Source organism: Aedes albopictus, chromosome 2 (genome assembly GCF_035046485.1).
Source record: "Aedes albopictus strain Foshan chromosome 2, AalbF5, whole genome shotgun sequence".
NCBI lineage: Eukaryota > Metazoa > Arthropoda > Insecta > Diptera > Culicidae > Aedes > Aedes albopictus.
In genome coordinates, this window is record NC_085137.1 from 163145317 (window position 1) to 163161165 (window position 15849).

General features: G+C 44.7%; 1 protein-coding gene across 4 annotated transcripts in view; it reads right to left on the minus strand.

Moving 5' to 3' along the window:
* Positions 1–14379, minus strand: part of LOC109405858 (mucin-2) — a 34619-nt gene extending 20240 nt beyond the window's left edge. Inside the window, exons 1-8 of one of the 4 annotated variants that reach the window (XM_029858855.2) lie at positions 13833–14379; positions 13570–13775; positions 10943–13384; positions 10432–10601; positions 10156–10361; positions 10041–10087; positions 9632–9838; positions 5063–8611 (exon numbers count right to left, since the gene is read on the minus strand). In XM_029858855.2, coding sequence (XP_029714715.1) covers positions 5063–8611; positions 9632–9838; positions 10041–10087; positions 10156–10361; positions 10432–10601; positions 10943–13384; positions 13570–13775; positions 13833–14174 — 7169 coding nt within the window. In that variant the 5' untranslated portion in view covers positions 14175–14379. The remainder of the gene's footprint in view (positions 1–5062; positions 8612–9631; positions 9839–10040; positions 10088–10155; positions 10362–10431; positions 10602–10942; positions 13385–13569; positions 13776–13832) is intronic. The other 3 variants (XM_062850663.1, XM_062850664.1, XM_062850665.1) reach the window with 3 other exon arrangements.
* Between the last annotated feature and the right edge of the window lie 1470 nt (positions 14380–15849).

Here is a 15849-nt window from a genome sequence, read left to right on the forward strand (position 1 = left end):
AATTTCCAAATCAATTCAAAAATAAACTACCGAAGAAATTTCCAAAAGAATTGTTATCGAAGATGTTTCGAAAGTTAATCGTATCGCCAATAATAAAGCATTATCATAGCAAAGAAATAGTATTTTTTCTCATATGAATTACAAACAGTTTTACGGAAGAACTGCCGAAGAAGTTTTCAAAGAAGTTTCCGAAAGATTACAGATAAAAATTTTTAGAATTCTCTCGGTATTTTTTAAATTTGTTGAGCTTTTCCATTGGATTTTGGATGCCCGTTTCAATTCCCAAAAGATTTGTTAAAGTCGTTTACAAAGAATTAGCTTGCGGAAGAGTTTTCGCAGGAATTATGATAGAAATTGTCGATAGAATTACTGGATAATTAAAAAAACGTTGCTTACGTAATTCATAAACAAGTTGGCAATGAAACTCCCATAAAAAATGTGAAGAACTTCCGTATTAATTCTCAAATTAACTAACGAAGTAATTGCCGAATCAATTCTCAAATAAACTACCGAAGAAGTTCCTAAAGTAATTGCCCAAGATGTTCCCAAAGTAAATCTTTTCGCCAATAATGAAATCATTATCGCTGAATTCACAAAGAAACAGTCTGTTTTTTCTCATATGAATTACATAAAGTTCTAACGAAAGATCTGCCGAAGGAGTTTTCAAAGAAATTCCGAACGATTACTGATAGAAATTTTTGAGAATTCTCTCGGTATTTTTTTTTTGAATTTATTGGGCAATTCCTTTGAAAATTTCATAGACAATTTTTTTTTTTAAATTCAGGAAATCCAAAATAAACTCCTTGTGGAGCGGACCTGGTGTGATGGTCAGAACATTTGACTATCACGCCGAGGACCTGGGATCGAATCCCACTCCCGACAAACTCGCAAAATGTGAGTTCTTCCTTCGGAAGGGAAGTAAAGCGTGGGTCCCGAGATGAACTAGCCCAGGGCTAAAAATCTCGTTAATACAGATAAAAAAATAATAATAAAAAAAAAACTCCTTAAGAGTTAAAGTAGTACAAAAGAAATTCACAAAATAATTACCAAAGAATATGAAAAAAGAATCTCCGAATTAAAAAAACATGCCAAAGAGATGAAAAACAATCTGCTATCAGAATTGCCAAAGTAATTGCCCATTTCCATTCCCAAAAAGTTAGAGACAAACCGGCCAAGGGCTGAAAATCTCTTTAATAAAGACATATCAATCAATCAATTCCCAAAAGATTTGCCAAAGTAGTTTACGAAAAAAGTAGTTTGTGGAAAAATTTTCGAAATAAATTATCGATAGAATTACTGGATGATTTTTCAATAGTTAGGAAAATAGATGGCGATGGAACTGCACATAGAAATGTGAAAAGTTTCCAATAAAGTTTCCGAAGTAATTGCCGAATCAAATGTCAAATAAGCTACCGAAGAAATTTTCAAAAAAAAAATGCTGAAGATGTTTCCAAAGTAAATCGTTTCGCCAATAATAAAGCATTATCGCAGAAATCATGAGGAAATAGTATTTTTCTTTTCATATGAATTACAGAAAGTTTTCATGAAAGAACTGCCGAAGGAGTTTTCAAAGATATTGCGATATTGGGTAATCATCCAAAGAATTTTCCGAAAAAATGTGCAAAGAAATTCATCAAATAATTGTCAAAAAACTGCTTAATGAATTTCTGACGCAATCCCAGAAAATTGACTAAGAAAAATACTAAACAAATTTACAAAGCAATTGCCTAAGCAATTTCCAAAGAAATTCCGTATAAAATTCCGAAAAGATTTCTCGAATGGCTTTTGTAAGCATTGTATACATTAAATTATATAAATGCATAGGCAATTTTTAACGGTCTGCACTAGCAAGCGATTCGATCTTCATTTCTTCTTTCTTCCTCTCATTGAGTGTCGTTCTAGTGCTGCAGAAGCCATAGAAGATCGTCACACTGAGGATATCTATCAGTTTCTTGCATTCACATCGTTGGTTTTGGTTCCCTCTGTAAGTGCAGCTGCCCAGCCAGCAATTTGGTTGCTATATCGAAATTGCAACTGAAATAGTCGCACATATATAGCACCGAAGAAATCGTATTCAATGCACGAAACAGGCATATACATACTAAAGTGGAGGCCATATCGAAACATATATACGATTACTGCGATTCCATCCAACATAATTTACGATTACTCGAAAAATTTCTACGATTTCGCCGATTTTATCCGTCTAAATATTCGATTATGCATGATCTTATTACGATTGAGAGTACCAATATACGACTCAAGATTTTCAAATTAAAAAAAAACAATTGGTGTTCAGTGGGAATCGAACTAAGGTCCTTGGATTGAGAACTGCGCGTTATCTCTATTGGCTATACCGCCAAGTTGAAAATAGAGAGTTCAAAGTGAATGGCATGAAACGAATAAAAATTAGCAAGGCACGGTGCGAGACTTGTGGTGGGAGCGTTGTTGTTGTGCATTGAGTGGCACCAAAAGAGGTACCGCGCAAGAGGCCCGGAATTTACATCGTTGTTGGAATCTATACATCACTTATTGTAAATCATCTGCTAGAATGAACACCTATGTATTTGGTTGAAATTATTGCTAAAATGGTTAAAATGTGTCAACAACAACAAAATACAAATTTGTGATGAATACCATTTTTTTTCTTTTTCTCCATCATACAAATATGTAAACAAATCCATTTACGATTTCTGAGATTAAGATTCGACTATTAAAAGTGCAGTAACAATCATATGCGACTGTAAAAATAAATATACGATTTCTACGATTTCATTCAGCTGGTATACGACGCAAGTGTGACGCAAACGATCAATATACAACATTGTTATAGTTGTATACGATTTCACCGATTTTCATCATACCTTTAGGTAGCAAGCTCGATTTAGCAGATTCATATACGATGTGAAGCGACGATTTCCACGATTCAAAGAAATCATATATACGATGCTAGCGAACTTGCAGCTTGACACTAGGAATGTATGTTTTTCTTACGATTCTATCCGATTCTGTGCGATCCTACCGATAGTATCTCGCACCTTTTATGATCGGAGACGACTATATGAAACAAAATCGCAATTGAAATTTAATTTGGCATGAAATGCGATTTTACGCAATCATTGTCAACAAATATACATATTATTATACAATTCTGATTCAATACATGAAAATATACGATTTTTTCCACACAATGATTTACGATACGTGGTTGGCTGGGTGCTGACTTGCAATACTATAGAGTAACAACTACAAACGCTCAATTAAATTCAGAACATACATGGAAAAATTCACTCGCTTACTCGAACGCAAGCGATGCAAAACAGCAAAAGAACACGAACTATCCAATGTTGATTGCAAGGGTCCGTATATTCATCTCGTTCCATTCATATGTACTCCCCTTTGCTGAAGCGAATCGAAAATGATGCAGAAAATGGGTTGCCAGAACGCGCACGCAATCCTTTCACCAGTGCGCAAGTCGCTTGGCATTGTTATTCGTTGCTGTTGGTTCGCAGTTTGGATCGGAAGTGAATAAACTCATGCAGTGTTCATTGGGAGGATTTAGTACGCAGATTTGGTAGCGATTCACTTAGCCGTCGCGTCGTTTCTGGTGTCGCTTGGTGCTTGTTCAACAAATAGATGAGTAATGCAAGTCGAAAATAAAAACACTTGGTTGGAAGACACGTACACTCGCTTCAGATTGTGCGTGGTAGTGAGTGAACGGCAATAATTGAACGAGAGTTTCCCATGCTTGGCTCAGACTCGAGCATTTAAGCTATAGATTTGTAGCTCGTATATAAGCAAGAAGAAAATAGTTTTTAGTGTAGTGAGGAGCCATGGTTTCGGAGCGTGGCCTGTAATGATGACTGTCATGCTTTCTCAATTTTCAATTCGGATTGAACAGTGCTAATTTTTTTTCCTCTAGTATTACAAATAACGTATCATCAAGTGATCTGAGTATGTCGTCGGTGCACTTTAAAGTGATCCAGGTTTTAGATCTTGGAGAATATTATCAATAGACGTGCGGTTACAGATTTTGGTTTACTCTTTCATTACATTCAATAAATCTATGCAAGATGCATTATCGTGCAACTACATCCCAAAACCCAAATGAGTGACAATATTTTTTTTCACAATCACCAAATGATGACACAGCGCGAGTGATAAGAAGCGGTGAAGCAGAGCCCAGAATCATCTGCCGTCGTCGTGGTGCGTCGTTGGTCACCAGGAACTGATCGATTTCGTTCATCCCTCCATTCAGTCCCCGATCCAGATCCGTTCAAACTACCATCCGTATTTGTCAAATTTGTTTCTACTGAATGAACATCTACCGTACTCTTCCAGATTTCGACTAGGTGTTATCAGTCTACGAATCTCTAGATGCTACTACGCCGCTACACAATCTCCCGAAGCGGTAGCTTGTAAATGCTTCTTCCCTAACCTGATTCATAAGTTTTAAGATTCTATCTTACGGTTTCTAATAAAAATTCTAATAACTCTAATCACCAATTTAGACCAAACTAAACCATCGCAACAGCTAACTACGGAGCTTCATCTGTAATGGTGAAGGAGCTCTACTAGAAGAGGAACAAAGGTGAAAACAAATCGAAGAATAAGATTTATAGAAAGTGAAGAAACAATAGAAGGCAGCGTAAAATTATGCGAAAGTGTTTTTTTTGGTTGGTTGAATATTATGGTAAGTGGTGTTGTTTTTGGTTTTTATTTGGTTTTTAGACTAAATAATTTTGGCAGAGCTGGTGGTGATTTGGCGGGTGGTGTTTAGTACACACTAAAATGAAAACAATCAACTAGGCGGCGGGCAACTTGCAAACGTGAGTACATTTTTTTGGTTTATGGCAAATTGTTTCCGTTGCTTTATCTAAATATATATGTATGGGAATGCTCTAAGTATGCGTACAATTGCACTTTGTATTGGCGGTGGTGTTTCGCATCGGTATTGGTTATGCGCGCAATAGAAGTAGTGGAAGATAAAACAAAACGAAAACAAAACAAAACAAAAACATGAGAGCGTAGGATTGATTGGCTGAGAGAATTGTTTCAGTACCTCGAGGGGATTTCGTTGCACTTGGCGGAAAGTGAGTTTTCTGTACATTGTATGCTTTTCCCGGCTGACGACGGTTTGCTATATCGGCGTGGCAGCTGTGCGGCCGCAATCGTGGTCTTTATGGCATTATTGACCCTGGAAGCGCGCGGTGGGAGCTTGTTTATGGACAGTGTTGTGGGTAAGCGAGAGGTGGTTGTGGAGGTGATGGATATGGTGGACGTGGTCGTACTGGAGCTTGGCGGAGAGCTAGTCCGTGGTCCGGAGTCTTCGGTGGTCGTCGAGGGTACGTCTTCGGTGGTGGTGGTGGTGGTAGTTGTGGAACTCGGGACATCGGCGAACGTCGTGCTGGTCGGGTTGAGTCGTTGCGTGGTCACAGTGCTGGACGAGTAGCGTACCGTTGGCGGTTCGGTAGTAGTGGTAGTTGTGTAGCGTTTGTTCGACCGGTACAGGGGTTTGTAGGGGTTGGCTGTCCGGAGGGTGGATGTGGAGGTCGTCGTGGTCGTAGCAGCGCTGGTCGTCTCGAGATACGAATAATCCGTAAACTCGTCTTCGGGAGTTCCCTCATCCTCTTCTACTTCGTCCTCTTCGTCTTCTTCTTCGCGGCTGGCACTGTCGTCCTGGTGGTAGGACAACAGCTCCTTTTCGGTGGGAATGTTCATCTCCGGCATCTCTACTGTCGCACGGAATTTCTTGGTCGTAGACTCAGTCTTGCTGGAAGGTCCAAAAGAGTTCAGTTCAGTCGAGGTCATATGGTAGCTAGTGTAGTACACGGGTTTGTCGGTAATCTCAACGATTTTTACGTGTCCGGTGGCATTCTCCGACGGGGTTGTGATCTTTTTAAACACTTCAATATTGTTGTCACTAAAACGCGACTTGTAGTGGGACGCTTTGACCGGTGCGTCGTCACTGTCGTGACCGGACCGACCCGTGGTCCGAATTCCGTTCAAATATGAACTAGTCGAGGAAGCGATCACAGGCAACGCGGTTGGGGCCGCGTGGCGATCCGAGTACTCGGTAGATATCGAAAGCACGGTGCTTTCGGTGTTAGTAAAAGGTACATGAGTATTATTGTTACGATAGGCACCATTCAGAGATGTAGGCCTTAGCCGGGTGTAGGTCCGTCTTGAGGGACCACGGTTCCGGAGGCGGTACCGAGGAGTGGTTACCTCCTCGGAGGTTTCGGACGATCGCGGCAGGTTGAAGACCGGCCTGTATCGTCCCCGATAGACTTCGGTAGGTTTGGGGACCGTAGTCGAGGTGGTGTCTTCGGTGATGTAGGTGGAATAAGTTGTGGAAACCGGAGTGGTGGTGGTTGTTAGTGGAACAGTAGTAGTGGTGGTTGGTTCAGTAGTTGTGGTGGTGGTAGTGTAAGGAGTCGTGCTGCTGGGAGTCGTTGATGGTTCGGTAGTTGTAGTAGGGGTAGTGGTGCTAGTGGTGGTGGGAGTTGTGCTTTCTGGAGTAGTGCTTGTGAAAGTTCGAGAGACGGTCGAAAACTTGGAAGCACCTGTATTGAGGAAGTAGTTTCTCAGTGGAGACTCCCGGGGAGTTTCTGTGGTAGTTCGGAAGATGTTGGAGAATACCCTTGAGGTCGAATAAGCGAATGCCTTATCAGAGGAAGGGGTTTGGCGTTGAATTTCGAGGCTTCTGAATGGTGATACCACAGGACGCGAAGAAGTGGTAGGTTCAAGTGTTCTGTTTAGTGACTCTTTGAAGGTAAAGCTTCGCGTAGTTGAACTTTGTACTACTTCAGCTAGTCGTTTGCTGTCAGCAGCTGCGTTAGGTGGAGGGGTAGTTCGTGGGGGAAACCGAGTCGGAGGCAATGTTTTTACACCTAACTGGTCTTGATAGCTAAGTTCAGGTTTTGAGGGAATGAACGAGTCGTCAGGTTCTTGCTCATCGTGTTCCTGAAGAGTGTTTGTTTGAGGGCTTGAAAAGACGCTGTCTGGGTAAGAGGGAACCCATTCGCTGGAAGAGGTTGGATCAGTGTCGCGAAAATTAACTTTTGTTGGTTTTGATGATGATGGATTTTGGTAGTAACGTCCGCGTGTCGGAGACGGAGTCGAACTTGGGGAAAATCGTAGAACTTTACTAGCGGAAGTTGTAGTGGTAGGCTCAGTTGTGGTGGTGGTCGTCGTCACCGCATCAGATTCAGTAAACTGTGAATATCTAGGTTTAATAGAGGTGATTTCCACCGTTTCGACGGTACCCTTTGAAACCGTAGGACGACCACCGATTCCAGCACTCAGAGTGAATCTGATGGACTTGTTGCTGTCGAACTGTTCAGGTCGAATTTCGTATCGCGTTGGTTGAGCGACCGGTTTGGCGGTTGTCATGATGAGCTCTTCAGATATCGAGCTCCCGGTCGAATAGCGTACTTGCTCCGGACGCGATTCGTAGCGTGGAGAAGACGGTGTGAAAGGGACACGAGTTGTAGTTGAGCTGTGTCCCAAAGAGGTGCTAAGCGTAAGCCGAATTGTATTGTTGGCGGCAAACTGGTCGGGACTGACGACGTATCGTGGAGATTGGGTGGAGCTTGGGAAGCTTGGGGCTTCAGGACGCGAGTTGCCAAGACTGGTACTCAATGTGAATCGGATCGGTTGATCCGGAAGAAATTGAGAGGATGGCTTAGTCTGAACCGGTGCAATGGAGGAGTATGCGTAAGCAGGTGCTGCGGTAGTGGAGGTTGCGATGGTGGATTGTTGTGTAGCGGAAAGCGTAGTGCCGAGAGCTTTGAGAAAAGTGTTTTGACCGCGAGTTCGGGTTACAACCGGACCTAAATAACTATCGTAGTCAGGGATGGCCGGAGACTTAGACGTGGTGATGATGCGATGGGGTTTAAAACTTTCCGGTTGTATGTCTGACGCGATATAGCTTTGGATACGTTGACGCTGAGTTACCGGACTCGGAGTGGTTGTAGAGGTCGTGGTTGTGGTTGTAGTTGCGGCAGTTGTTGTGGTAGTTGTTGTTGGTTCAGGGGTAGTTGTGGTTGTAGTCGTGGTAGTTGTCGTAGATGGGGTTTTGTTGAATGTATAGGAAAAGTAGTTTCGTGGCGGATCATATGAGAAAGGGGAATCACCGCGAATACCTGACGAACTGAAGCTAGAGGATGAAGGATTGACGGGGAGTAACTTTTGGGTGATAAATTTCTTGTCCGACGGATCATTGCTGCTATCGTTTTGCTGTTCATCGCCGTATTCGTACCGTGTCTTACTGAGGGGGTATTCATCGTCGTCATAGTAGCTGTCTTCGGGTATGGGATGGAACTTGATTTCGGGAGGGATTCGGAGGGCTTTACTGTCACTAGCGTCACTGTCTAAGGTTGTGGGGCTTTTGGGAGAGGATTCTGTTGTCGTAGTCGTAGTGCTTTTCGATGGTCTGTAAATGTTTGAGTGGGCTGTGCTGGCCGATCGGGCCGCGTTGTAGGAGAATGGGGAGAAGGATACAAGGATGGGACTTTCCGTAGTGGAGGAGGGACCCGCGCGTGCTGCGAGTGTTAATATAATTGATTTGGGGGTTGATTTATGGCTTTTTTCATCCAATTGTGATGATCTGTTGGAATAGACAGCATTGTTTGGAATTTTAGAAATGATGACAATTGAAATTCAGTTTTTTTGGACAACATAAAGTTAAGAGTTAGAAACAGGCGAGAGCTAAAGGATCTAGGAGGTCTATCATTCGGAAGAGCTTAGATACAATTCAGATGTGTCCTTGTGACACCTCAAAGCTCCTACGAGATCAAGACTATGTAGTAGGGTTAGCCTATCCTATTTAATCCTGCAAGGTTAGACGTTAAGGGAACCAGATTTCTAAAATTTAAGAAGACAGGAAACCACACTATCCATCGTTAATGGCATGCTCTAATGGAAGACGGATTTTAGAGAAGATTTTAGACACAAATGGGATTTTAATAGAAGAGGAACGGATAACACCATGGAAACATTGAATTCCGGTTTCTTCTTGATTCATGCTCGTTTCTTGGTCGTGATGTTCTGTTCTCTGCGGATGACAGCGGCGAAATGGAATGATGATGATAAAAAAGCAAAAGCTGACTGACAGTTCTTGGTACTCCAAGGAACACAGGTTCTTACACAGTGATAGAACAAAGAAAGAAGTTCGAAGCGAACACATATTGCGAAGAAGAAAGAAGTTTTTTTTTGCAGAGGATGAAGCTTCTCTAAAACAACACAACAACGAGTGAAATCGCTCACGCACACTTGCGCATGCTGTACGGCAGTTGCCGTGTGTGTGCGTGACGTCTCCTAGTGTAGATACAACAAACAACATTCAATGATGCGGAAAGCGCTACAGAATCCATCTATCCGGTCTGTTCTAGGATGATCCCACTACAACTACTCCAGTTGACCGGGTGGTGGTGGTGTTTAGAGTAAAGAGCTTGAAGCAGAGCGATGATGGTTTGGTTTTGACACGTGATGGGTTTATAAAATTTTGACAGCTAGAAAACAAAAAAAAAACAAAATGGCCGATCGTATCACGTGCTGTTTCGCTACTGGGTTACGAACGAACGAACGAACGAACGAGCTCATGTTGGATGGCCTTGGAATGTGGTACCTTGTGGTATAGTACTGTGGCGGAGCGGGTGTTGTTGTTGTTGGAGTGGTATATCTGGTGGTTGTAGTGGTTCTTGTTGTGGTTGTTGATGGAAGTGAGAACGGTTCGGGTGATGTTACGAAGGCTGTCTGGTATTTTGGACTGTTATAGGTACGAATCGTTGACGATACCAAAATCGGACGATCTGAGATCGAGTTCAATTCGTTTCTGTTTTTGTGTTTGTTTTGGTATTCACAGATGTGGATTTGGACAGCCGCAAGGATTTGGTTTACGTTTCGATAAGTTTTGTAAAGAGGAAGGAAATGCGAAGATAGTATTGGTTAGAATTCGTTTCGATATAGTAGATCTTGGAAGCAATATGTTTACGATAAGATTAACAGCTAGGAGTAGAAAAACTGAAAGGAAATACCTGAGTTGCGTGTGCGTTTGTTTCTGATTATAACGATCATCTTCAAGCTGTTCAACGAATAGAGAATTTTCATTAGTTCATTTGTGGACTGGCATAATCCAAGGTCGATACTTACCTGTGATACAAGGGCATCATCATAATCCTGATAGGTCGGGCGCTGTTGGTAGGTAGTTCGGGGAGAAGTTACGTACGAAGACTGATCTCGCTGAGAAGTTGGAGCAATGGTTGTGACCACGGTTGGCCGGTAGGTGGACGACACGATAGGCTTCTGCGGCTGCTGAGACGACTGCTGGTTGTTCTGGTTATACTGCGGTTGGTATTCTACAAAATCGAACAGACCATTGAATGAACCTATTCCAGTGTTTCTAGATCTATCTTATCGCATACTCACCAACATCTCTGTACAGCTCTACGTCATCGTCATAGACAGCGTAGTACGAATCATATCCGGATGGATCGTAGTTGCTGGTGTTGTAGTAGTTCTTGTTGCTCTGAGACAATACTGTCTTCTGCGGCTGTTCGGGCACGTATCGGCTTGGGGCGGGCGATGACGTTTCAACTCTGTTGGAAATCCAATGCACAATCCCACATTAGTACGCATCCAGTTGGAAAGATTCTCCCAAAAAAACCTCGTTGCAATTAGAGACCAAATGTATTTACAAGATCACTCAAGCAGGCTCGTAGTGTGCTGCTCGCGCCAGACAGAGAAACTCAAGAAAAAAACACAGTTAGTGAGAACATATTTACAAACGTCCTTGTCCACCGGAAAGTAGTAGGTATATGCAGATGCAGGGTGCTCGCTCGGAAAGACTCCCAGCCACACACACAACAAAATGAGAGAGAGAATAAAAAAGAAAAACACAAAGGGTGCATCTAGAGAAAAAGGGAAACAATACTCGTACCTGTTCGGTAGCCGTTCATCGAGTTCCAATCGATTGTTACGGTTCTGGTTCTTGTTCGGTCGGATGCTAATCGTAGGTAGTGTTTGTGGTTCCTGTTCGGGAGTCTCGGTAGTGCGCCAGCGTTGCTGGCCGCGGTTCGGTCGAACGGTGTACCGTTTGCGCGCGGTCGTCTCACCGGTCGTCGTGGGTGGTGGGACGGTGGAGGTCGTGGTAAGGGTTCGAGTCCGAGTCACCGGAGGTGCCGGAGTCGTCGTCGTGGTCGTCGTTGTCGTGGTCGTAGGCCTTGGCGGCGTTGGCGTAGGGGTCGTCTTGAAGATGTTGCTCTTGGAGCTGAACGATTTGGCAGTGGTGCGTAGGAGTTCCTTGGAGGTAGTCTCGTCGATGAGATTGGCATTGGGGATTGCGGTAGGACGGATGCGTTGCCGAACTGCGTACGGTCGTGAGCTGGACTTGTTGAGGTATCGCGGGATATCGTTGAAGGGCTTGATTCCCTGGAAGACGTCTTCTGGAAACTGGATGATCGGAGGGATGACACTGGTTGTCGGTGGATATGCCGTCACGGTACTGGGTTTCCACGTAGTTGTCTCATATCGATGGTTGTGGTACATGATGTGTCCCGACACGCCGCTTGGTCTAGGGGTGGTCAAATTGGCCAAAGGTCTGGGAGCCATGGTTTCCGTCATCGGGGTGTACTTCGACTTGTTCACCGGATAGCGGTACTCGTAATCATCCTCATCTTCATCGTCATAGTAGTCATCCTCGTCGTCTTCGGTGGGTCGCCTATTCGGATAGCTTGGTCTCCGGTTATCATTCAGTGTATTCTTCACGTATTTGTGACCGCGATCATCTTCGACATCATCGTCATCGTAGTAGTACTCGTTCTCGGGCTTCACCGGCCTTGCAGTCGATGGTCCGTAGTACGGCTTCTGGTACTGCTGCACCGGTGGAACTGGTCGCAGATTTGTGGTTCCGTTCTTCACGTAGTGCACTCCAATGTCCTGCAAACCGTCGTTAAACTTACCGTTGCCGACTTGCTGGATGTGTGTGTTCTTGATGCTCTCGAAGAAGCGGTTGTACTCCGACTTGGCTGGACTGACGGATGGTTGGTAGAAGCGAGGCGTGGTGGAAATGATGATCGGCTGGAAGCCGTTGGTCGATTTGGTCGAGAAGTACGCGGCTGGCTTGACCGTGGATGATTCGAAGATCGAAAGCGGTTTGTCGTTGAAGCTAGCGAACGTGACCAAGGAGGGCGAGTTGTTCGACTGGATCTTCTCCTTGCTGTTGACGTAGATGTTCGGGGAGTAGTAGTCGAGGGATTTTGGTGTGGTGACTGTGAAGCGGATATTGCTGGGAGGTATTGAGTTGCTGATGCTTTCGTATACCGGGGCGGGAGTGCTAGGTCCTGCGAGGATCTTCTGCTTGATTTGGGGTGATTGGGATTGGGAGTTGGATGACTGTTTTGGGATAGGGACGAAGGATTCCTTGATCGGGTTGGACGTGGGTTGGTTGTTGAAGAAGCCACCGACGGAGCTAAAGGCTATGTAGGGGCTTCGGTGCGTGGATTGGGAGATTTTCTGGGGAGGTTGTTGCGGTTGAGAGGCCTGGACGGAGGGTTGCTTGGGAGGTGGAGGGTTGTTACTGACGGTTTGCTTGGCATGGTTGTTGACCGAGATGGGCGTTGACGAGTACGTGTTTCCGAAGTGGAAGAAGGCAAAGTTGTCCGGGATGGTTTCATCGTCGCTATCCGGGGTTGGGGTGGTATATTTCTTGTTGTTGTGGTTGTTCACGAATGCGGCTGCTGTAAATGCGGTTTGATACTGTTGCGGTCTGGGCGATTGGTTGGAGATCAACAGGGGGATCAGGCTGTCCTGAGGTGTTATCTTGGTAACTGTTTTGTAGTTCTGTAGACCGGCGGTCTTATGGCGGGTGACTTCTACTGGCCGAAGGTATTGTGAGCCCTGTTTGGCTTTGGCGTATGCTTCGAGGTAATCGTTGTAGTTGTTGGTGATTTCTTTCTTACTGTACTGTTGTGGTTGGTAGTACCGTGCTCCGGACTTGATGTGGATTGCCGGAGTCGGTCCGGCTGTGAAACTGAATGGGTCGTAACTGCTCTGGGGGTAAGCATTCTGGCGGGAGAGTGCAGTGTCCAACGATCTGTACTGCCAGTTTCCCAATGGCCTTAGTTGTCGAGCACTGCGGGCACTCTCCACGCTGTCTGCTGTTTCCTCCAGTGCAGTTGGAACCAGGAGTTCTCCAGCGGGAGCAGTTTCATCTGGGTTCGAACGTTTGACATGTCGGTTATCGTTTGTTTTATCTTCGGTCTCGATCGGATCGATCGTTTTGTCCTGGCTGGCCGGTTGGTCTGAAGAAACGTCGCGCTTTTTGCGATCGTGCGTTTTGCTGTTTGCTTCGTGGTCTAGGTCTTGCAGTTTGTCTTCGTCACTGTGCGCAAGTATGAAATGGAAGTTTGAAGTTGAACATTTTAGGAATACACAGTTTGTAGAATTTTGAAGGTTGACACATTGAGATGAGGTGTGTACTGAAGTTCAGTTTTGGTACAGTTTGAAGTTGGAGTGCAGTGACGGAGTGTTGTACAAGAGAAGGGGCTAAGAAACCTTGTTGCTTACCTGAAAGGTTGCGGCTGGGCACTGTACGCAAAGGAACCTACTTTAGCCTGGGTTGGAATGGCATTTACGCTCGGTTGCTGCAGGATTCCGTCCCGATCGCGCTGAACCTGAGTGACGGTGCTAGGCTGACCACGGTAGATACGCTGCGGACGGCTGGATTCTTCCTCTTCGACCGGTGGCAGAGTGTCGTGAGCTTCCTCGTAGAGCTGTGGGGATCATGGTTTTGAACTCGTGTTCAAACTAGGATGTTGTGAAGAACTTACCTTGGCAATATCTTCTTGTGGGGAGTTCTTGGGTTGTCCACGGGTAGTGATCACAGGGTTGAGATTTGCTGGCGGTGGTGGTGGCGGTAGAGCGTGAACCTGCTGGATACGTGCAGGTGCCGAGGGTTCAGGGCCGGAAGGTCCCGAGGGACCACTGGGTCCGGATGGAGCCGACGGTGCGGAGGGTGCTGATGGAGCACTGGAGAACCGGATCCGCGATAGGACCTGCGGTACGCGTGGAGTAACGGCTGCTCGTTCTGGTGCGGATGGACTGCTCAACGCCGGAAGGTCACAGCCCACGTTTCGGGGCCAGTCACAGGTTTGCAGTTCGTGACTGTACATCAACCCGCCGGTACAGCTTTCCAGCAATGCCCCACCGAACACGCAGACGTAGTACTGCGAACAGTCGGAGGGATGTGGATAGTACCCGAATTCTTCCGGGCAGTTGAAGTCCACGGAGGACGAGTGGCTGGACCGAGGGTTGGACCCGAGGGCACGGGGCTGAGCCGCTCCGGTTCGGAAGGTACGTTTCGTTTGTGCGAGTGCGCCATCTGCAATGGATAGAGAAGGGTTGGTGGATTAGTTTTAGTAGATGTTATGCCTTTCTCGTACACCAAAGTGGTACTTAAAGACTATATTTTTCGAATTCTCGATAGAAGGTTCGCACGGTCAAGTCAAATACACCAATCGCTCAGTTCGACAAATTGGAGTGATCCTGTATGTGTGTATGTTTGTGTATGCATGTCTGTGTACAAAAGAGGTCACTCAATATTCAAGATGGTGGCTCCAAATTCAAGATTTCGGCTGTAAAACCATGCAATATGGGTATATTTGGTATAGGGAAGATGTCTCGACTCCAAAAAAAGGCAATCAGAATATCCAAGATGGCGGTCTAAAATCCAAGATGGCGGCTCAAAAAAAAATCAAGATGGCAGCTATTTAATGGAATTTTAGGCCCTTAAACCATGCAATTTGGGTATATTGGTATGGGGAAGATGTCTGGACTCCGAAAATTGCGTCCAGAATATCCAAGATGGCGGTCTAAACTCCGAGATATCGGCTTAAAATTGAAGATGGCGGCTGTTTCGTGGAGTTTTAGGCTCTAAATGCATGCAATATGGGTATATGTGGTATAGGGAAGATGTCCAGAGTCCGAAAATAGCGACCAGAACATCCAATTTGGCGGCCTAAAACCCAAGATGGCGGCTCCAAATTCAAGATGGCGGCTGCTGAATGGAGTTTAAGGCTCTAAAACTTGAAATATGAGTATATTTGGTATGGGGAAGATTTTTTTTTTATCTGTATTAACGAGACTTTTAGCCCTTGGCTAGTTCATCTCGGGACCCACGTTTTTACTTCGCTTCCGAAGGAAGAACTCACATTTTGGCGAGTTTGTCGGTAGTGGGATTCGATCCCAGGTCCTCGGCGTGATAGTCAAGTGTTCTAACCATCACATCAGGTCCGCTCCCATGGGTAAGATGTCCGGAGTCCAAAAATGGTGACAAGAACATCCAAGATGGCATCTCAAAATTCAAGATGGTGGCTGTTTAATGGAAGTTTGGGCTCTAAAATCATGTAATATGGGTATATTTGAAATGTAGAAGATGTCCGAACCGGATTCCAAAAAGGCGACCGGAATATCCAAGATGGCGATCTAAAATCCAAGATGGTGGCTCCAAATTGAGGATGGCGATTGTTTAATTGAGTTTTAGACTCTAAAACCATGCAACATGGGTATATTTGTCAGACACGAATGCCACATAAGTGGTAAAGTGTCTTTAATAAATATTAATAATAATAATGGGTATATTTGGTATAGGGAAGATGTGCGGAGCTCAAAAATTGCAACCAGAATACCCAAGATGGCGTCTCAAAATTCAAGATGGTGGCTGTTTAATAGAAGTTTCAGGCTCTAAAATCATAAAATATGGGTATTTTTTATATGTAGAAGATATTCGGGTCGAATTCCAAAAAAGCGACCGAAATATCAAAGATGGTGGTGTAAAATCCAAGATGG